This window comes from Rattus norvegicus, chromosome 8, assembly GCF_036323735.1.
Source record: "Rattus norvegicus strain BN/NHsdMcwi chromosome 8, GRCr8, whole genome shotgun sequence".
Lineage (NCBI taxonomy): Eukaryota > Metazoa > Chordata > Mammalia > Rodentia > Muridae > Rattus > Rattus norvegicus.
The window spans coordinates 128159053-128181725 of record NC_086026.1 but is presented as its reverse complement, the minus strand read 5'-3'; the positions used below and the strand labels follow the sequence as shown (position 1 = coordinate 128181725).

General features: G+C 53.4%; 1 protein-coding gene across 6 annotated transcripts in view; it reads left to right on the top strand.

Annotated features, from left to right (window-relative positions):
- The window catches only part of Scn5a (sodium voltage-gated channel alpha subunit 5), a 97903-nt gene that overhangs the window by 14790 nt on the left and 60440 nt on the right, over window positions 1-22673 (top strand). For all 6 annotated transcript variants that reach the window (NM_001160162.2, NM_013125.3, XM_039080899.2 and 3 more), the window contains 4 exon segments: window positions 2314-2643; window positions 5545-5663; window positions 14950-15039; window positions 16159-16287. In NM_001160162.2, coding sequence (NP_001153634.2) covers window positions 2368-2643; window positions 5545-5663; window positions 14950-15039; window positions 16159-16287 — 614 coding nt within the window. In that variant the 5' untranslated portion in view covers window positions 2314-2367.

Here is a 22673-nt window from a genome sequence, read left to right as displayed (position 1 = left end):
ATACCAGCATGCACACCCATACATACCCACACCCATTATACACACAGACCATACACACACACTTATACACCATACACACATACCATACACACATCATACACACATGACACATACACAGACATACACACATCATAAACACACACCACACTACACACACATACACACATACCATACACACATCATAAACACACACCACACTACACACACATACACAAACCACACACACCAGCTTACACACATCATACATACACCATACAGTCATATACCATACACACATACCACACACACACTACATACTCATATACCATATATTCACACATATACACCATACACACATACCACACACACATGCCATACACACACACAAATGCACCCCATACACACTGCATGTTCATGTCTGTGTGTCCCAGTGCAGAGACACATATGTGCCAGCATGTGGAGGCGAAAGGTCAACCTGCAGCTTCATTCCTCAGGAGCTGTCCAACTTGTTTTCTGAGACAGGACTTCTCACCAGGACCTGGGGCCAGGATAATGGCCCAGCAGACCCCAGGGATCTTCCTGTCTCTGTTTCCCCACACTAGAATCACAAGCAGGCACTACCTCGTGCAGCCTTTCAGCTGAGACCTTCACACTCTGATGGCAAACAATGTGCCAACTGAGCCTTCTCCCAGCCCCTAGAAGTGTCCTCTCTGTGTTTTCTCATTTATTCACATTCTCATGCGTCCTCCCTCACTCAACCGCCTCACGTGTGTGCACGCATTGCCATGACAAACGTGTGGAGATCAAAACCAACACAGGAGTCAGTTCTCTGCTTCCACCAATCTCGTGGGGACCCAAGGATTGAACTCGGTCTTCCGGCTTGGCAGTGAGGGCTGAAGTGCTCGGCAGCCGGGAGCCTTTAAGGCTGTGTTGTGTTTGCTCATTCTTTACCTGCCATCTCTGGCACTGGGGGCATCCTGTAGTCGGGTGAGGGGGGTGCTTGTTGGCCATGTGCTGACATAGGTACCACAGAAGCTTTTAGGGGTCATTGATGACATTCTCCATGGAGTGAGATCAGGGCAAAGCCCTTGGCTGACAGGAAGGGAGTGTGTCCCTGGCAGACATCTCCAGCAGGTGTCCAGTCTGCCCTCTTGAGCGGGTGCCCAGCCATTCCCGGGTTTGATGTGGTAATTAGCGGTGCAGCCTCCTGGCTTGGTGTCATAGTCAGGAGCCCTCTGGCCACATCCTGTTTTGGTGAGCCCGACAGAAATGCATTCTTCTGCCTTGCTGTCATAGATAGAGTGTGTTTGCACCAGGTTCTGAATCTTTTTGAGGCCACCAGGGGCCACATTCTCCCTGTTTGACGTCACACACATGTGCCTGTTGGAAGTCCTCTTCACCAGTGGTCACCGCCTTCCGGTGCTGCCGTCCCTTGGGGTTTGCATGTGTTTGTCCCCTTTTATGGGAGAAGAGGGGACAGCGTAATGAGCCAGAGGCCCACCTGTCACATTTCCCGTCTTTAGAGTTGGTTATCTAGGGATGGTGCTGCACCCAGGGGATTCCTATGAGATCCTCAGCAGTAGGCCTGCACGGTTGGGCACACCGGATGCCAACATCTGGATGCCAACTCTCCTGTTCCTGTCTGGCTGTTTCTGAAAACCCTGCGTCCCTTGGAGGCAAATACTGCCTCCAGTTGCTGCCTCCTATGCCTCAGGTTTGATTTGCACTTCTCGTGTGAGGGCTTGGGGATTGTTGGGGGATTGGACACCACTCAGGCTGGGAATGTTCCCTGGAGAGGAGGAGTAGGACCCTGTCCCATGTAGGGCCAACTCCTGATATACATACGCTTCACCTTCTATTAGGGAAAGACCCTTCTGTCAGGGTCTGGGATAAAGTGAATGACATCTCTTCCCGTCCCTGCCCTGCAAAGGTCAGGGAGCCAGTTGTGATGGAAATGTCTTAAAGGGGTCATTTGAAGCTTTTCTTTGGTGTGGAGTGGGCAGAGTAATCCCGTCATGATGGTACACTTTCTCTTGACCACTGATGTGTACACACACACACACACACACACACACACACACACACACTGGGGCAGGAGTGGAGGGTCACTTCACTGGCCCTCCTCACACACACACCTCAGTGGAGGAGAGCATGAGGGTTTACCCCAGCTACTGTCAATCATGTGAGCCTGTGGAGTGATTGGAACGGGGGTGAGGAGGGGCGGGCTGTGCACTTTTGCAAATTGTGTCTTTTCCTGCCCACCCAGGCCTAGCTGGCTGACTACCCTGCTATTTGTCTGTGGCACCCCCATCACAACCTGCCTTTGTCTTCTAGCTTCCTTCCAGGCAACCTGAGGAGAGCCTGTGCCCCCAGAAGCAGGATGAGAAGATGGCAAACCTCCTGTTACCTCGGGGCACCAGCAGCTTCCGTAGGTTCACCCGGGAGTCACTGGCGGCCATCGAGAAGCGAATGGCTGAAAAGCAAGCCCGAGGAGGTTCGGCCACCTCACAGGAGAGCCGTGAGGGCCTGCAGGAGGAGGAGGCTCCCCGGCCCCAGCTGGACCTACAGGCCTCCAAAAAGCTGCCAGATCTCTATGGCAACCCACCCCGAGAGCTCATCGGGGAGCCCCTGGAAGACCTGGACCCTTTCTATAGTACCCAGAAGGTGACTGCCACCCCCTCAGCACCCTCCCCACCCTTTAGGTAGCTCCTAGGAAGGCAGCAGACAGATGGAGCTTTGCTCTTGTGGAGTTCTGTGTGGGGCCGGCTCCCCTGGGCCTTGGGGGAGTGATTCACCATTAATCTGTATTCCAGTCACCTTAATTTTGGAGTTCTGGGGTAAAGACATAAATCATGCTGTTTGGGCCCCCAACTTGGGGGCAGGAGGACCACTGATACGTTGTCTTCTTTTGTGGTTCTTCCGTGTATACCTCCAGGGGATTCCTTTCTGTCCCCAGACGCGTGGGCGCTTGGAATGAAGCCCTGAGTGGTCCCCCTCCTACCCAAAGGCAGCATGCGCTCCTCCTGTCTCTCTGGCAGCTGAGAGAATTAGCCAGGCATCATCCTCCGAGGCAGCTGGCTCAAGATGAGCTGCAGTAGTAGTCTCCTGGGCCTTACGGCCTTCCCTCAACCACAGAGGTCATGGAGAGGCTGAGGGGGTGAAGAGGCCGTGACTGCAAAGGCATGGAGTGTAGGGAAGACACAGGTCTCCTACAGAGGGGCAGGCTGTCCACACTTCTGCGCCTGATTGTGGGGGTGGGGCAGGACAGGCTGGGATCTGAGGGAAGGCCTTTCCAGGGAGGCTGGGCACGAGAGAGAGACAAGGGTAGTCACTGGAGTCCCTGTGGCCAGCTCCATGCTGAGGGCAGAGCATCAGTGGGACTGGAGAGATAAGTACAGTCAGCACAGGGACCTGTGCAGCATGCGTCTGTCAGTGTGTCTGTCAGTATGGGGACCTGTGCAGCATGTGTCTGTCAGTATGTCAGTTTGTCTGTCAGTGTGAAACATGTGTCCTTCAGTGCATCTGTGTGTCTGTCAGAGTGTCTGCCAGGGTGGGGGTCTGTGTAACGTGTCTGTCAGTGTGTCTGTCAGCGTGTCTGTCAGCATGTCTGTGTGTCTGTCAGTGTGTCAGTATGGGGACCTATGAAGCATGTGTCTGTCAGTGTGTCTGTGTGTCTGCTAGTGTGTCTGTCAGTGTGGAGATCTGTGTAATGTGTCTGTCAGTGTTGGGACCTGTGTAGCATGTATCTTTCAGTGTATCTGTCAGTGTGGGGACCTGTGTAGCGTGTGTCTGTGTTTCTGTCAGTGTGTTTGCCACGATGGTTGGAGACAATGTTTAGGAGACTAAGAGCCTGAGTGTGCATGTCTGTGTGCATGTGTTTATGTATAGCTGCATGTGTGATCAGCTATGGGTGTGAAGGGACACACACACACACACACACACACACACACATTCCATATACACAGACAGCAGGAGAGCTGACCTGAGCCCGGAGGGACACACACATATCCCCCCTCCCTCTGTGTGTGTGTTTGTGTGTCTGTGTGTCTGTCTGTCTGTCTCCCTCCCTCTCTCAATCCTTCTCTCTCTTCTCTCTCTCTCTCCCTCCTTCCCTCCCTCCCTCCCTCGCTTTGTCCCTCCCTCTCTCCCTCCCTACACACATACTCTCTCTCTCTCTCTCTCACACACACACACACACACACACACACACACACACACACATACACACACATCTTTTTCTCTTTCTCCATTTACATACACAGGAGAGCTGACCTGGGCCCTGAGGGACAGATGGACCCCCCCCCAACACACACATAAACACACAGACACACTCCATCTACACAGACACACACACACACACACACACACACACACACACACTCCATCTACACAGACAGATAACAGGAGAGCGGACCTGGGTCTGGCTCCTAGTCTGAGGCTTCAGAACTTCTCCCTGGATCAGGTGACTGGAGAAGGGTCAGAGTGGGATGTGAGTCTGAGTTGTAGGTGAGTGTGTGGATAGGCTTAGGTCATGCTTGCTCTGGAGCTGACAGAATTGAGATTAGGGTTAGGGACATGGCTGGGGGTGGTGAGTCTAGGTCATGGAGGGGAACAGAAATGACTCGGCAGGACTCAGATGAGACCAGTTGTGCGCATAGCAGGTGGACCTGAGGGTGGAGTCCAGGCTGGGTGAGCTTAGAGGCCTTGCCCCCAGGCCAGCACAGGTCATTTGGGCGGAATGAGGACACCATCTCTTGTCTCTATATATCCGGGGTGCCCTGTTCCATCCAGTTTCCCTTGCTGTCCCTGGCTACACTGCCTGAGGCTACACCGCTGGCACCCCATGGAACTTCTAGTTCTGATCTGTCTGCTCACCGTGCCCCGCCAGCCAAGATTAAATAGGACTTTGTCTCAAACACTCAACCGGTGAAGATGAGTGGTCTCAGAGCCTGTGGTGGCCATGACTCTGCAGCCTCGAGATCTCACAGCTCCCCTGCCCCGTCACACCAGATGGACATAGCTGCTAGAAATGACCGGGGGTCTTCAAAGCCCAGGCCACGGGTGCGATTCAGAGGCTGATCTTTGACCTTAGGCAGGCAAGGTCCCAGGGAAGGCCATGGATGGTTCTTTAGCTTTCTTTCCTCCCTCACCCATAAGTCTCTGCTGACCCAGCTGTGAGCAGGACTCTCTTACAGGTCTATGCAAGGTAGGAGAAGGGGAGAGAGGAGGCCTCCCTGGGTCTTACAGACTTCTGCAGAAGCAGCTGGCACGGAACTGGGGCGTCGTCTTGACTCAGCCTCCCAGGGGCTGGTATTACAGGCACGTGCCGCCATGCCCAGCCGAAAGGGTCCTTGCTGAGAGGGTGATTCTGAAACTAGACTAAATATAAACCAACCTGACATCACCCAAACTCCACCTCCCTGCCCTTCACTCGTGGCCCAGGCACGGGGTGTCCACAGTGAAGGGAGGTCCCTCTTCCTTCACTCCCTCCTCACCCTGTAGCCATGGCCTGGGGGCTCTAAGATGAGCGCTGTCTCCGGACCTAACAGTTCCCTCTGTCCACAGACCTTCATCGTGCTGAATAAGGGCAAAACCATCTTCCGGTTCAGTGCCACCAATGCCTTGTATGTCCTCAGCCCCTTCCACCCCGTGCGCCGAGCGGCCGTGAAGATCCTGGTACACTCATATCCTTTGCTCTTAATCCGCATCTGTCCTGGGGTACACACGGGTGCTGCGCTCAGGCCAGGGCGATGCGGGGTCCCCTCAACTGCCCCTGGGACAAGCGGCATAGTGAGAAATCACCAGCGGAGATCAGAAAAACAGAACCCCGACCTCCACCCTAGATACGCTGAGTTAGCACCTGCATTTTAACAACATCCCTAAGGGTTCTTGGGGTGTAGGGGAGCTTGAGAAGCCCTCATGTCTCCTCTGCATCTTTAGGAGAAAAAATAGCCTTGAAGCCAAGGAGCTGGGGTTCAGAAGAAACGGTTTCCCCAGCATTCCCCTGTCTCTGGTGGCTCCAAATGTCCCCACCCACCACCACCCCTGAGCCCTTACCTCCTGCTGCCCCTTGCAAAGACTCTGCCAAGGAAAAGCCATTTCTTGTGGGTTTTTTTTTTTTAAGGTCTCTAGTTTTTTTCTCATGTGGGCATCTTTCGAAGGAGGCAGCGCTTGCTTCTGAACTAGGTGTTGACAAATGTTTGCAGTTTGAGAGCTTCTCAAAGAACTCTGGTTAGCGTCCAATTACATAAACCTCGTCCTAAAAATGATTCCCGCCTGCTGACAGAGTTGTTGGAATGGAGCAGCGGGACCAACAGCGCTGAGCCGGCATCGAGGTCCTAGTTCAGCCAGCACCTGAAGAGGGCACCGCCTTCTCTGGGTCTCACTTCTTAGATATATTATGTGCGTGTTGTGCCTTCTCCGTGCATGGGGAGCGTGGGGGTCAGAGGGCAGGCTGCAGGACCCCATTGGTCTCCTTTTGCCTTGTGGGTTCCAGGGTGGTCTGGCTTGACAGCAAGTCCCTTTACCACTGAGCTGACTCACTGGCCCAGTCACCTCTGGATATCAGAGAAGGGGCCAGAAGATGGAGTCACACAGAGAGGGGTGGTGCAGTCCACTAAGGCAGAGGTATCTTACTGTGAGGATCTGGAAAACCCCTTTCATGGCCACTGGTGACCTGGATGAGGGCATGCTTATAGGACATGCCCCCTGTTCTTTGGTTAGTTGATTTGGTCTTTCTGTTGTTTTTAATTTTGTATTATTTTATGTCCTTATTTATTTGTGTATCCGTTTATTTATTTGTATTGTTGGGGGGAGTATATACAGATCATGATGTGTATGTGGAGGTCAGGAGGCAGAAGTCCTTTCCTTCATGAGGATCAGGGGATCGAACTCAGGCCATCAGATTTGGCAGCAAGCCCCCTAACCCACTGAGCCAACCCCAAAGGCCAGAAGTGCCATCGTGAATCTCTGTCATGTTGCTGAGCTTCGCTCAATGCTTGATACTAGCTGTGGGTATAGCAGACAGGCTGGACGGAGCTCCAGAAGTCCTTCCTGACCACCTCCACCCCTACTCTGAATGGGCATTACCCCCTTAGAGAGCCCCCTTAGAGTGATAAATCAGCTACTGAGTTGCCATTCCCTCCAGAGCGTGGTCACAGCTTTGTAGGAAGAGCAGAGCTGAAGCAAGAGGGAAACGGTTTCCTTAGTGCTCTGAGCCCGTCTCCAGCCTGCCGCAGGGGTGTGGCCACCCTGAAAGCATCTTCCACCCTCATTCAGGGCTGCTTCTCCAGGTATCTAACCAACCCAGTGCTGTTTGGCAGCCATGAAAATCTCCAGAGATACAGCCCGGGTCCCTTGACTCTCCCCAGGCCCTAGCTGTGACTTGCTAGGCAGATGAGAGGCTGGGAAGCATGTGGATGAGGAAGACAGTGGGACACTGGAGGTCCTCAGCCCAGACAGAAGTGCCCTGAGGGGGAGCTCTGAGGCTGTGAGTTTCTGGCCATCTGGTAAGACCAGCCTTGAGGGTCCTGAGCTGCCTGCCTGCCTCCCCCAGGGCAGCCACCCCAGGGAAGTGATCAGGTCTGTGAGGCCCTAGGCTCTGTGGCTGCCACAGCACTGCTCTACCTGGGGATGGGCCGACAGCCCCCCCCGACAGCGCCACCTAGTGGAAGGAGGGGCTGAGATTGTGGGCTTTGCAAGCTCAGCTCCCAGTTCCCCCAGCCCCCTCCGTGTGGTGGAGCACCCAGCAGGCGTCCCAGCACCACTAGGATTTTGTAGAAACTGCAGAACCCTAGGTGCTACCTGGAAACCCGCATTTAGTTGTTCCACCTGTGAGGATGTGGGGGTCACCTCTGTGCCACGCAGGACGTTTGTTTAAAAGGAAGATGCTTAGGGCTTTCTAGAGCAGAGTCACCAGCTGAAGACTCAGGGAACCGCAAGTGTCCACTGACTCCTGGAAGGCTGTTATCTGCCTTGCATGCCTAAGACATTGCGCCTTTGTTTTTATTATTTTTTAAATTCTTTGTTTCTATCTCCATCTCTCAGTTCTTCACTCTCGTGTGTGTGTGTGTGTGTGTGTGTGTGTGTGTATGTGGTATGTTGTAAGTATGTGTGTGTGACTGTGTGAGTCTATGTGTGAGTGTTTATGTGTATCGTGAATATGTATGTGAGTGTGTATGGGTTTGTGTGTATGTTGTATGTGTGTGGGAGTGTGACTGTGTGTGAACGTATGTATGTGAGTGTGTGTGTGTATGTGTGTGAAAGTGTGATTGTGTGTGTATGAGTGTGTATGTATGCGTGTGACGTGAGTGCACTGTGTGAGTGCGCGTATGTATGTATGAGTATGTTGTGAATATGTGTGTGAATGTGTGGTTGTATGTATGAGTGAGTATGTGTATATGTGTGTATGTGATTGTGTGTATGAGTGTGTGTGTATGAGTTTGTTTATGTATTGTGTGTGTGTGTGAGTGTGTTGTGAGTATATCTGTGTGAGAGAGTGTATGTGAGAGAATGTGTGTGTGTGTCTGTTATATAGGGGTAAGTGCTTGTGGATGTCAGATCCTCGTGGAGCTGCAATGACAGATGGTTGTGTGCTCCCCAACGTGACCACTGTAAAGTGAACACAGGATCTCTGAAAGGACACTATTCACTCTTAATTGCTGAGCCATCTCTCCAACCCATAAAACTTGTTTTCAAGTATGTGATTCGGTGATTTTTTAAATGTGTTTCTAAGGCTGCACAATCATTACTGCTACGTAGTTCTAGGAGATTCCATCAGCCTCCCAAATTGGGCTGAGCCTGTGCCCGTTAGCACCACAGTAGTTCTTTTTGAGACAGGGACTCATTAGGTAGACCAGGCTGGCCTCGACTTCACAGACACCCACCTGCCTTCCAGCAGCTAGGATGACAGGTGCGAGTGCCACGCCCTACAACGCAAAGCCTCTCTGCTAGGTTTTTAGCTTTTTGTTGAGGGTTTTGCTCTCTATCCCACGTTGATCCAGAACTCAGAGCATCCTCCAGCCTCCACATCAGGAGTACCAAGAGGTTGTGAGTTAATGTGCCTGTCTCAGCGTGAAGTCTGGACTCCTGTTTTCAATGGTAAAATTTCACTGCGTTTAAATGTTCACATCCACTCAAATGCCCACTAAGTCTCTACCTGTGCAGAGTTAGGTATGTGATAGGAAACTTTAAAAGGAGCAAGAACACATCCTGGCCTCCTGTGACAATTTAGGCTCCTGGTGTGACATACAAGTGCCACCGTTGTTTGGCTCTAGTCTTTGTCCTGAGCTGCGGTGTGTCTCTGGGAAACGGCTGGAAAAGTAAATATGGCATGTAGAATTGATTTGTTCCTATGTATTTTTGTCATAATTCTGCAGAATGTGTTCCTGCCACGATTAAATAAAAAGAAACTAACGGAACTCAGAATTCCCGTGCAGTCACATTCAGAGACCTAGTGTTCATGCCAAGAATCAGTTTGTCTTCTTCGGTGCCCAGGAGCTGCTCACAAAACCCTCCCACATTTCTCTCCTGGATTCAGATGGGCAATCAAATTGTGTGCGTGCTTGTGTGTGTGTGTGTGTGTGTGTGTGTGTTCACTGAACAACAGAAACCATGACAGTACCACCCATGGCTAATTCCCTTCTCTTTGGGAGACTTAGTAACCCAAGGGTCGGGCAGTCTCCGTGGTTGCACAGGCAGTCTCCGTGGTTGCACACAACAGTCTGTGTGGTTGCACACAACAGTCTCTGTGGTTGTACAGGCAGTCTCTGTGGTTGCACAGGCAGTCTCTGTGGTTGCACACAACAGTCTGTGTGGTTGCACAGGCTGTCTTTGTGGTTGCACACAACAGTCTCTGTGGTTGTACAGGCAGTCTCTGTGGTTGCACAGGCAGTCTCCGTGGTTGCACACAACAGTCTGTGTGGTTGCACACAACAGTCTCTGTGGTTGTACAGGCAGTCTCTGCGGTTGCACAGGCAGTCTCTGTGGTTGCACACAACAGTCTGTGTGGTTGCACAGGCTGTCTCTGTGGTTGCACAGGCTGTCTCTGTGGTTGCACAGGCAGTCTCTGTGGTTGCACAGGCAGTCTCTGTGGTTGCACACAACAGTCTGTGTGGTTGCACAGGCTGTCTCTGTGGTTGCACACAACAGTCTCTGTGGTTGCACAGGCAGTCTCTGTGGTTGCACACAACAGTCTCTGTGGTTGCACAGGCAGTCTCCATGGTTACACACAACAGTCTCTGTGGTTGCACAAGCAGTCTCCATGGTTACACAGGCAGTTTCTGTGGTTGCACATGCCGTCTCTGGTGGCATTTTAATTGTGAGACTGGGAGTGGGTGTTGGGACAATGACATGAAAGGGTTGAAGATGTTCTCCTGTGCACAGGGCTATAGAGCTGGCCTTTTTGCTTCTGCCCACACAAAGGACCAGCTTGATGTTGGTCCGAAACTAGCAAGCAGCACAAACAGGTGTCTCCTGGCTGGGAGTTCAGGTGACCCCTAAGTCTGGTATTGGCTCATGCTGACTTCCTTGGGGTCTTGGAGTATTTAGGGAGGGACCTGAAGACCAGAGGCTTGGATGAGGTCATCATACACAAAAGACTAGCGTCAGAGCAATCCCTAAAGCCAAGGCACCCAGGCGCTTCTGAGGTGCCAGATGGAAGGACATGAGCCTGGTTCACCCCAGCTCATCTCCAGACCTAGGGACCTAGACATTGTCCCACAACTTCTATCACCTTAGTGTTCAGGTCTGTGTTCATCTCTCTAGCTACATCCTTGAGCGTGTCCACAGCAGCCTGCCTGCCCAGCCACTCTCTGGAGAGGAGCCTGTTTCTTATTCTGAGGAGTTTGGCAGTGGCCCACCCAGAGTACATAGAAAGGTGTGTTACCGGGACTGTCTGGGCTGACTGGTTGCTGGAACAGCCATGAGTGGCCTTACATGCCTCCTCAGGGAAGCCCTCCTTCTCAGCCCCACCAAAGACGTAATGTCCCATTTAGTTGTGTGTCAAGGACAGGGCTCTGCTGTCATGCATCCATGCCCTGGTGACATTTGCTCTTTAAAAGACACATAAAGGCTGCAGAGGTGGCTCAACCAGTAAAGTACATGCCGTGTGAGCATGGGGACCAGAGCTTATCTCCAGAACCCATGTAAATAGGCCACGTGTGGCGGCTTACTACTGCAGTCTGAGCACCTGGGAGGGGATCCCTGGAACTCTCTGGTCAGTCAGCCTAACTCATTGGCAAGCTCCAGGCCAGTGGGATTCTTTCGAGAAATGACAGCCAAAGTTGTCTCCTGGTCCACATGCATCATGCATACTTGGACATGCATACCTTCACACAAATATGCATACACAGGATGACACCATTTCCTTGCCCTTCCTGTGCGGCACTCTCCTGGAACTTAACAGAGCCCGCCTGGTTTGATTTTTCATCCAGTACCATGGGTGGTAAGGTGCTTGTTGTCAAGGGAGGGTCAGGATGCTGTAACCAACATGAAGTCCTCCATTCCAGAGGCAGGAGAGTGGACCAGAGTGCAGCTGAGTTCCTCCTGCAGAGAGACTGCCACAGAGGGGCTCCTGAACCTGGGAGGGGTACACATGGGGCCCAGGCCAGCCCCATCCTCCATCAATGTTGTCCCTTGGGTAACTCCTGGTGCCACCGAGATTTGTGGCCACAGGCATGCTAGCTCGGAGGAGTGCGTATCATTTTATGGCTCGGGAGGCTCCCGCTGGGCAGAAATCAAGGTATCTGCAGGGGTTTGCTCCTTTCTGGAGGCTCCAGGGGTGTTTCTAGGTTTTTCCCTCTCTCTGCAGTACTGTCTCACACTCCTGAGCTCATGTGCTGCCTGTCAGCGAGCAGTGGCCAGTCAGGGGCCACAGACCCTCCCGCCTGTCACTGGATAATGCAGGGAACCGGTGCTTACCACCTCAAGTATTTAAGCGGATCACATCTGCAATGCTGTATCACGTTTGCCAATCAAATGCACAGCTGGCTGCCCAGGGCTTCCGCTGTCGGCTTCTTTGGGGCAGTACCCTGCCCGCTGCAGTGACCTTCAACTTGACTGACTTGCGCATCTGTTTTCTTATCTCTTCAGACGGAGGCAAGCCTCTCACCTTAGGGTTGTTAAGAGAGTCAGGTTTGTCCAAGCACAGAACCCGGCCCCTAGGAGGGGCTCGGCGGATACCTGCTATGGGCACCGTCCCGTACATATTTCAAAACTGTTGTGAGATCTTCTACAGTTGGGCAGTGGATCCATGCAAGTGGAGGAAGCCGGCTGAGGGGCTGGTAACCGGTTCACCCAGTGAGAGAAGTTTCATCCCACCGCCTGGTTGCGGAGAGGCACTGGGGATAGGGATGGGATCCTTCGAAGAACGTGACCCCTGGGCGACACATAGGATGGTAGGCCGGGTGTGTGACTGTTCTAGTTTGATTTCTGTTGCTGTGATAAAATGCTGACCAAACACAGCATAGGGGAGGAAAGGGTTTCTTCCAGGCAGTACAGCCCATCACTGAGGGAAGTCAGGGCAGGAATGCAATGGCCTGGAGGATGCTGCTTGCTGGTTTGCACACAGCACACAGCCTCTCCCTTAGCTAGCTACCTTTCTTTCTTTCTTTTTTCCTTCCTTTCTTCCTTCCTCCCTTTCCTTTCTATTATTGGATTTTTTATTTACATTTTAAATTTTATCCCCTTTCCCAGTTTCCCCCTCCAGAAACCTGCTATCCCATCCCACCGCCACTCCTTCTATGAGGGTGCTCCCCTACCCACCCAGCCACTCCCTTCCACCTCCCCACCCTGGCATTCCCCTACACTGGGGCATCAAGCCTTCACAGGACCAAGGGCCTCTCCTCCCGATAAGGCCATCCTCTGCTACATATGTGGCTGGAGCCACAGGTCCATCCCTGTGTACTCTTGGAATAGTAGTTTAGTCCCTGGTAGCTCTGGGGGTGGGGGTGGGGTCTGGTTGGTAAATACTGTTGTTCTTATGGGGTTGCAAACCCCTTCAGCTCCTTCAGTCCTTTCTCTATCTCCTCCATTGGGGACCCCATTCTCAGTCCAATGGTCGGCTGCATGCACCTACCTCTGTATTTGTCAGAGCCTCTCAGGAGACAGCTATATCAGGCTCCTATCAGCATGAACTTCTTGGCATCTGCAATATTGTCTGGGTTTGTTGTCTGTATATGAGATGGATCCCCCAGGTGGGGCAGTCTCTGGATGGACTTTCCTTTATATATAACCCGGGACCAGTGTCTGCCTATGGGATGGTGCTGCCCACAGTGGGCTGGGCCCTCCTACATCACTAATCCATCAAGACAGTCCTCCACAGGCATGCCCATAGGTCGGTCTGATCTTGCTAGTCCCTCAACTGAGGCTTTCCTTTCAGGACTTGGCTGTGTTAAGTTGGCAGTTAAAGCCAACCGGGACCCTGCTGCATGGCCCATGGAAGTAAGGACCCCAGGGCCTGGAGTGGTACCCTCCCTGGCTGGGCAGTCCTGTAGGCCATCCCTGAGTTGATGAAGCAGCGTGATCACCTCTTTTTTTTTTTTATGAGAAACTAGGGACTTAATTATAAATGAGGCTGCTTTTCTAATTAACTGGGTTATCTTCCTGCTTGGAGGTAGGATGGATATTTACCTGGCTAGACTCTACTCATACATATACCAGAGCAGGTACCAGTAAGTGCCAGCCAGGGGTCAGGAGAATGGAACTGTATAAGGAGGAGAAAGGAGGTCTTGAGAGCTCGGACTGCCCTTGGGAGTCACCTTTGGCAGCCACATGCTCAGGGCTGAGGCTGGGCTGTGGTGTCCCCCAGCCTGGAGGCAGCCACAGGGAGTGGTCAATACAGCCTCTCTCTGGGGCAGGGAGGGAGATCTGTGAATGCAGCCTGGAGCACCCCATCCTCTAGGAGGCCCAGGTCTGACTCTTCCTCCTTTATCTTACGAAGCCAAGCAAAGAGTGAAGGGAGTCAGTCAGAGCTTTGTCCAGTCTGAAGCAACAGCTAAGACGCGGCCAGACCCTGGGACGGTAGTTTAGCTAACACCTGAGATCCCACAGAGATACCCAGAGCACAGTGTTTGCAGAGTCCCTTTCCAGCAAGCAGACAGATGGGTTGACATTCATCAGGAGCCACAGGGTGAAAGGGGGATGTCTGTGCCTCTCAGGGTGTGAAGCAGCAACAGCCATCGAGCTGAGGTGGTCTAGGGGGAGGGGAGCTTCCTGAGGAGGGGGTTTTTGAAGCGCACAGAGCACCAGGCAAGGGACTATGGTAGAGGCAGATGTAGAGGCCAGAAGCACACCGGAAGTGCCCCCTCCAACCTGGCAGCTCACGTCCAGGTGCGTTTGAAACTAAAGTCTGGGAGAACTTGGGCCCCTGTCTTTCTTCCTGGCCTTCTCCAAACTGGAGCCATTTGAAGAGCTTGACCCCCTCCCATGTGACTGCGGGCAAGAGTCAACCCTAAGGTGTGGGGTGTCTCTTCACTCCACCCTGGGTCCCCCAGAGTGCCCTGCGGAAGATGTGGTTTCTGGTTTGTCTGGTGCTTGCTAAGCTATGGAACAGGCCCGGTTCTGGCAACAAGTGCCTGGGTGGCACAGAGAGCAGACCGCTCGGGCTCACAGCACCGGGGATGTCCTCACTGATCTGGCAACACTTACCTGGCAGTGGCATCAGGCCTGGCCCCTCGGCAGGCAGATACGGTGGCTTAGCTGACCTTCTCCCGTGGATTTGCACATCTTTTTTGGCTTCTCTGTGGATTTGTGGAGAGGACCTTCGGGGCTTTCCGCAGTCGCTTCCGTGGCTTTCTGAGCGGGGAGGGGCTTCTGTGGCTTTATGGGTAGAGTTTTCTCGTGATTTCTTGTGGCTCCTCCCGTAGCTTTCCGAGGGATTTGTGGGTAGGCCCCTCCCACCGCTGCCTCTGTGGATCCTCTAAGTGGGTTTGTCGCCAGCCCCTCCCACAGCTTCCTTAACTCCGGCATCACGCTCTTTAGCATGCTCATCATGTGCACCATCCTGACCAACTGCGTGTTCATGGCCCAGCACGACCCTCCGCCTTGGACCAAATATGTTGAGTGAGTATCTCTGGGGGCCTCTCTTCCTGCCCCATCCCTCCCTTTCCGTCCCATGCCATGGGCCCTAGTGTTGCCTGAGAGGGAAGCTGTGCCCATGTTTGGAGTCCCGGCCCGGGAGGGTGGCCTTTGCTTAGTGTCTGCCCGCCTACCATTTTCATGCCGTTTGCTCCGCTCCTTCTAAGTTTGTGGCCTTAGATGTGGGAGCTCTGCAAACTGGCAATGTGGGGAATCTTGCCAGCCCCTAAAGAGGGGCATGCCAGGCACTGTCACAAGATCAGTAAGCATTCTCTCTGCAAACCCCGACAATGGGATTTTGCGGCTGATTTGCAGCTGGGGGACACAGCAGCGGGAAGGCAAGGGTGGTGGCCTCCCTGCTCTGGTCCTACACTGTTGCCTTAGCTCCCACGCGAGTTCTACCTCCTACAACTCTTTGCAGCTTCTGAGTCTTCCCTTCCTGGAGAAATATCTAATTCCTCCAGGGTCTAAGCAGACTTGGTAGGCCCTTACCGCAGTCGGTGCCCGGTTTCTGGAAACCTCTAGAAGTTACAGCAGCCTCTCTCAAAAGAACGCTTGCAAAGAGGACCAGGGCTGGTGTTGCCGAGTCTGTCTGGCTGCTCTGAAGCCTGGGTTACTGCCCTTCCTGTGGGACAGTCCCGGGAACAGGGGCTTTTGGATTCCTCAGGCTGCTGTAGGCAGAAAGAACCTACCAGCCTTACACACTATAAAAGACCTGCATTCCCTCTAGCCCAGGGTAGGCAACTAGAACCCTGGCCCTGTAAGTACTCGAGGGTGTCCCTGCTCCCCACTACTAGTGGCTGAGAGCCCAAAACATGACTAATGGTCAGTGAGTCTCCCTGTCCATGGTGTCCCACCGTGTAGACCATATGCGTGTGGCCACACCCCCAGGGCTCTCTGTAGAGCAAAGGAGCAGGCGGAATTGTTAGCTAGAAGTTTGGCCCAGACCTGCCGCTCCTATTAAAGCTTTATAACTGGGCACAGGCCGCCATGATGGCTCTGGTGTGAGGAGCTGCCCAGGGCTCGCACCGGGTGGGAAAGCTTCTGAACCCAGTCTTCAGGCTCCAGTCCTCCTCAGGGCCCCTGACGGCCTCTCCTCCTCAGGTACACCTTCACTGCCATCTACACCTTTGAGTCTCTGGTCAAGATTCTAGCTCGAGGCTTCTGCCTGCATGCATTCACCTTCCTTCGGGACCCGTGGAACTGGCTAGACTTCAGTGTGATCGTCATGGCGTAAGTACCACAGCTCCTCTCACCAGGGCACATCACCGGGGCAGGGTCGGGGCAGTGCCCCATGTCCCAGGCTCTCCAAGTGTCCCTGCTTTGGTTCACCTAAGCCCCAGTATGCCACAGAGGAGGGCCTGCTTTACCCTAATGTATGGGAGGGTGAGGACAGGACAGACTTAGAGCTCACTCTAGCAAGGTGAGGCAGGCCCATCAGGGACCCAAAGTGCTCGAGCACCCCAGCTCATCTATGTTAAAGGGACATCATTAATCTCGATATTCTATACCTTGGTGTTTGGGCTGAGATCAAGCGAAGAGTCTGCTTCAGGCATTTAGGAGGCTAAGGCGGAAAGTTTGCCATGAATTTGAGGCCAGCCTAGGCTGCGTAGTGAGCACCTGTGAGGTGAACCTTGTTTAACAAGATCTGACCTCAGAGGACGGAGTTGGTTGGGGTGGATTGATTCTGCTTTAGCTGACTCTGTGCTATCTACCAAGAAATCCAGGCCCAGATCCCACTGGGCCCAGTGACCTGGCATCCAAGGTAATTAATAATGAGACTTCAGTAGAGAAGCCTGGGGCAGCAGCCAGCTTCCCCTAGAACTTGTGCCAGGAGAGCTCCTGCTTGGCATTTCTTAAAAGCCACTGACCCAGCTCAAAGGATCCTCACCTCAGCCGAGGAGGTATGCTAGAGGCAGCCAGCCATGCCTGGTCTTTTGACATTGCAAGATGACACAATCATCTATAAAGCACGAGCCCCGGTCCACACGGCCTCGATGTTTTCAGTAAATTTACGATTTTCCGTTGAGCCCGGGCCATGTGCATCTGCAGGTTAGATGTATTCCTTAGTCACATTTTACCAGCAAGAGAGCTAGTGCCTGGGACAGGACACTCAGGGAGGCCACCGCAAGGTGATCCTGCCCCAAAGCCTGCTGTAGCCCTGGCTACAGTTTTAATTCCTTTCCTACAGGGGGTTAGGTGCTGCCCTCACTGAATGTCAGGAACCAGGTACCTGTCTCTGTTGATACAGCTGACGAGGGCAGGGCGGCTACATTGAAGTTCTAGTCAGGATCTGATGTAGCATACCCTTTCTTCAAGCGAGGACCCAGTATATGCTGGACTGAGTTCCGCACCTCGGCAAAGAGCATGCTGGGAGTCATACTCCATTCCCGTGCAAGTCCTGTCCTCCCCAGGTACAGAAGAGCCTGGTGGGATAGAGGCTCAGTTCAGTTCCTACTTTCTTGGATTCTTGGATGTACCTGAGCTATGCTGTAAAGAAGGAAAGCTGGGAGGAGCTGGGCTCTCAGGATGCTCCTGGGACACTCTCAGGCTAGATGGAGAACTTGGTGGATAGACAGTTTATCCAAAGCAGTTTCTAGGTGTTTGCAAACTGACCCCAGGGCCTCCCATTTTCCAGAGGGAGAAACAGGCCGAGAGACAAAGTGTAGACACGCGCCTGGGTGGAACTGAATGAGCAAAGGGAACAACGACAGGACATGAGTTTGAAGAAGAGCGATAGCTGGGCTAGATCATACTGGCTGTTCACAAAGGTCTTGTCAGAGCCAGCAGGATGGGAACCACTAGAGGAGGGGAGCTGGCAGGGTTGCGAGATTGATTGAGTCACTGTGTGGACCACAGACTGGAGATAAGATGTGTAGAGACAGGAGCTAGTGGTCTACTTTCACAGCCAGGAGAAAGAGGGAGACGGGGTGAGGGAGGGGGAGGGAGAGAGAGCAGTGTCTGAGCAGAGTAGAGGAGCCCTGGTCAGGGCTGGGTGTTTTGAAGGTGACTGACAGTTTTTGCTTGTAACAGATGGGTGGAAGGCAGTACCCTTTGTGGAGAGGGAGGCTCAGAGGAGGAAAGGAGTCGGAAGTCCAGTTGGGGATATCCTAAGTGTGGAAGGGTGAGATACGGCAGGGTCTTCCAGGCCGGCGGAACACGTCTGTGGAACACACCAACATCCCAAGGTCAAGAAATAGGGGGTGAGGGGGTATTGTTAAAAACTCTTCAAAAGGAGGACCTGGGTTCAATTCCCAGCACCCATTTTGAGTGGCTTACAACCAACTGCAGCTCTAGTTCCAGGGGACCCGATGCCCCCTCCTGGTGTCCACAGGCACTGCACACACATGGTGCACATTCACACAGCCAGGCGCACACATAGACATGAAATAAGTACTCTGTTTTAAGGAGCAGAGGATGGGTGGGATGGCTTCGCAGTTGAGAGCACTGGCTGTTCTGACAGAAGACCTTAGGTTCAGTTCCCAGCACTCGGATAGTGGCTCACAACTGTCTGTAACTCCAGTTCCAGGGACTCTGATGTCTTTTTGGCCTTTGTGGCCCCAGGCACTTATAAGCAAAATACCCATATACGTAAAACAAGAAAGGAGGGGACTGGCACAGAGATCAGAGGGACCTGGCCAGCAAGCAGGGAGAGCGGTACCAGAGGGCCAGCAAGGAAAGACTGTAGAACAATGTCAGGAGGGAGTTGGCAGAAGCGATGACAGCTGATGGCCCCTTAGATCCTGGTGCCCCCGCCAAGGGGTCACAATGGAGTGGGAGGCTCTACATCCCAGTAGAGAGTCCAGTTGCGGGGAGGAGTTGTGGAATGTAGGTATCTAAATCGTGGAGTTCCTGTGAAAAAAGGAGACAGAAAATGGCACCATGGCCGGAGGGAAATGAAGGTCGAGGAAGGCCTTGCAAAGAAGAGAGACTAATGGAAATGATCCTGAAGAGAGGGGCCTGTGATGAAGGCAGGAGAGGCTGAGGAATTGCAGGGACAAAGCCCTTGAACATCCTGACTGCGTGGGGCTCCGGGCACTGAGGTGTAGAGCTGACCTTCAACTCCGGGAAGGCAGAGTTCTGGCTGGAGGTGGAGACAGGCTGACAGCACTGATGAAGAGCGAAGGGGGAATTTCTCTTCTGATTGCCTCTATTTTCTCCGTGAAATAAGAAGCGGGATCATCACGGAGAACGGAGTGGGGAGGCTCGCCTGGGCCTTGAGAGGGAGAACTTGTCAGAGACCGGAGGCCATGCTGCCTGGGCGACTGAGTGCGGTGGCAGGCCAGGCCCTGGCTCTGGAGCCTCTGCAGGCTGCAGGGGTAAGCAGCGACCATGAAGAGCTTCAGGCAAGAGAGCAGCCAGCAATTGTCTGGGTCTCACCTGACTTCTGCATCCTGGACCTACAGAAAGTTACCATGGAGATGTTCCTGTTCACAGAGGAAAGCCATCACCAAGACCAGCTCAGCCCTGGCACATAGAGAGAGCACCCTGTGTGGCCTCGTGGCCCCTGCAAGACCTGCACGGTCCTGTCCCCTTCCTCCATGGGATTCCATGGCCAACCATTTCTACTCTGAACCACAAAGAACATGTGATGAGCGCAGACACACCTGTGCGGAGAACAGGCAGGACGGAGGAGCCAGACTCCATATCTTATTCTTGGATAGTCGCTGCATTTCTAAGCATCTAGAGAAACGGCTTGTCTACTTCTGCCAGGATAGAATGGACTGCAAGAACGCCAGCTTCCTGCCACAAGTCAGACCTGCCCCACAGGGTCTGTTGATGTCCACTCTGCCTGGTGAAAACCAGTCAGCTCCCACCTCTGAGAAATATTCTGCTGTAGTGAAATGGGCCCCCAGGATGATCCAGGGACTCTTGGGTGGGCCTAATCGAAGGACGTGAAACTCACCATCCAATCTTCCCTTTTACCTTTGGGGAAACTGAGGTTCGAAGAGAACTGGCCATAAACGGTAGACAAGAGTCAGTGGCCAGCGTCTGGCTGCTAGGTGGGGACAGACGGGAGAGTCTCCCTCCTCCCCAGCTCATACTTCTGGACAGATTTCCCTCTCACACCCCACCTAGTTTAGAAGCTGCTGCAAGGGGTGCTGGGAACCTTGCCAGCCTCAGATCACAGCCCAACATCCAGAGATTCCCCACACCCCAAACTGGGCATTACCTGCCAGTTAACACAGCCTCCCACCTTCTGGGGTTGTTATGGAAACCAAACCCGGAGGGAAAGGAGGGAGGGCACAGCCACTACAGGAGCTAACAGCATAGGCTCCACTGTCTCGGGATAAGGGTGGAGCAGGGAGAAGATAGTTCTGCAGCTGCCAGAAAGCTGGTGTCCTGGAGCTGGTTCTGACAGTGTAGAATTCTCACCCACCACCCTCTGCTCTTTCGGCTGGCATGATCTTACCAAGCTGCATACCACCAGCCAGCAACTTGGCCGGCTTGAGAGGTGGATTGGCTTGTGGGGGAGTTTTGCCCACCCCTTACCATATCCACGTCACCTCTCAAGCCAGCTCTCTGCCATGAAAGGGTCTCCTTCGTTCTGCCTCCCACCTCAAGAGAGGCCTCAGTGGAAGCCTAGTGTTCCCCGGTTGGAGGTAGCCAAATTCCATTTAGGTAGTCACCTTGTCTTGTCTCACCACGGTCCCAGGCTGCCTCTCACTCAGCTCTAAGCTCCTCCTTCCAGATTTCCTTCGACCCCGGCTGGATGTCCAGGCAAATCCCACCAGCACCTATTTCATTTCCAGCCACATGGTGATGGCAAGCTTACCAGGGGCTTAGCCGTGCACTCTCGATGCTGTCACTAACCTGACCTCATCTCCTGGGGTCCTGGCTCCTTTGCACTCGTGAGCGCTCCCTGCTGAAGGGGCAGCATCATCTCCTCAGATCCTTGAAGGCAGGCAGGGTAGGCAGGGCAGGCAGGTCTTTCCGGAGACACCAGCAGACAAACCAGGCCTTTAGGGGTAGGAGCAGAAAGCAAGGTGGTCAGTTGCTCTCTTTCCTGTACCTTGTGCTGCTGGAGCCGTAGCCTTGAGAGCACGGAGGGGAGGGAGGGGAGCAGGCATCGCAGGCCACACTGGGAAGCCAGCGATGGGGATGGGTTCCTTGGACATCTGACCCGTGTATTCCATGGACAGAATTGTTAGCAATATTTCAGGCTCAACTGCATAGTCCGTGGCAGTCTAGACAGAGACTGGGAACAGGGGATGGGGACAGAGGTCTGGGGAATCTGAGCTGTCCAGGAGGAGAGAGGAACCCTAACACTGCGAGAGCTTGCATCAGATTAACCATCGGCTGTGAGCCAAACAAGGGAGGCAGTTTCTGCTCCTCAGTGGGTGACGGACCCAACCGCTGCACCAGAGTTTGTAAACAGAGACAAGGCTCAAAGGGGGAAGGGAAACCACAGAAAGGCCTTGGTTGGCCAGAGAAGGAAGACATTAGGAGTAAACCATGCCTAAGAAGGAGGCAGACACATCCACAGGACCCTGTGACGGTAGGTGGACCCCACCAGTGAACGCAGCCAGACCAGCCTGGCCCTTCTGGTCCCGGATATGGCATCCTTTGACAGCCTTACCTATAGACACCAACAGCCCGTGGAGGGATTGAGAAGTCCTGAGCAGTGGGAACAGAGAGAACTGTGATGGTCTGGACTGTTGGGTGGACCAAGCTATGCAGGACTGATGACCTGGCCTGACACCACCCAGACACCTGGGCCAGACGCACTTTTGGTTAAACATCAGACACCCCGAGTTCGACATCCTTTGCTAAACATCAGATACCTTCAGCTAAATGTCAGATGTCCTGCATGTGAGGCCCCTGGTTAAATATCACAGGTCACTTGCCACTGTCCCGATGGCCGTGGTCACGCACTGTGCATTCGCCTCTCCGATACTTTGGGGTCATGCGGCCTGCCCAGTGCCTGCATGGCCTCACGTTCTCACATCCTTGCCCCTTCTCCAGACAGCTGCCTTCTAAGCCAACAGAGATGAGCTGCTGTCCAAGTTCTCATAGCCACTCGGCCCTGCCAAGCCTCCCTCAGACCATCACAGGACATAGCCGGGAGAACAACCCCCTTACCTTCTTTTAAGACCTCTTCCATCTCAGGACCGATTTTCCCCCATGAATTCTTATTCCATCTCTTGTGAGACCATAGCCCAGGGTCGCTCCCTGCATAGAGAGAGCTATGGTAAGGAAGAGCAAGTGGGACAGTTCCCAGAGATCCAGCGGCCTCAGCCAAGGAAGGCGTCAGTCAGTCAAGTGCACAGCGGCGACAGATATTAGAAGATGCAGAGAAACCCTAGGAAGACCAGAAGCCCACATACTTCCAGGATTGCCTCTTGAGGCCGTTTCCCTCTCCACACTAGTGTATCCCCTGCCTCAGACCTAGTCTTGGAGTTTTATGTTCAGTCCCCAGACTAGCTGCCTCCTTGTCCCCGTCGATCTTGGGACCATCATGGAGAAAGCCATCTGTCTGGGAGCTTGCTGTGCACATCTTTAAGAGTGCTAGGCTGAGGTCATGTGTTGAGGGGGTGGGTCAGGAGGAAGCCAGGGGAGGGCCCGAGACTGCCACCCTACCCCACAATGGGACCAGGAGGAGGGAGAAGGGCAGGGGC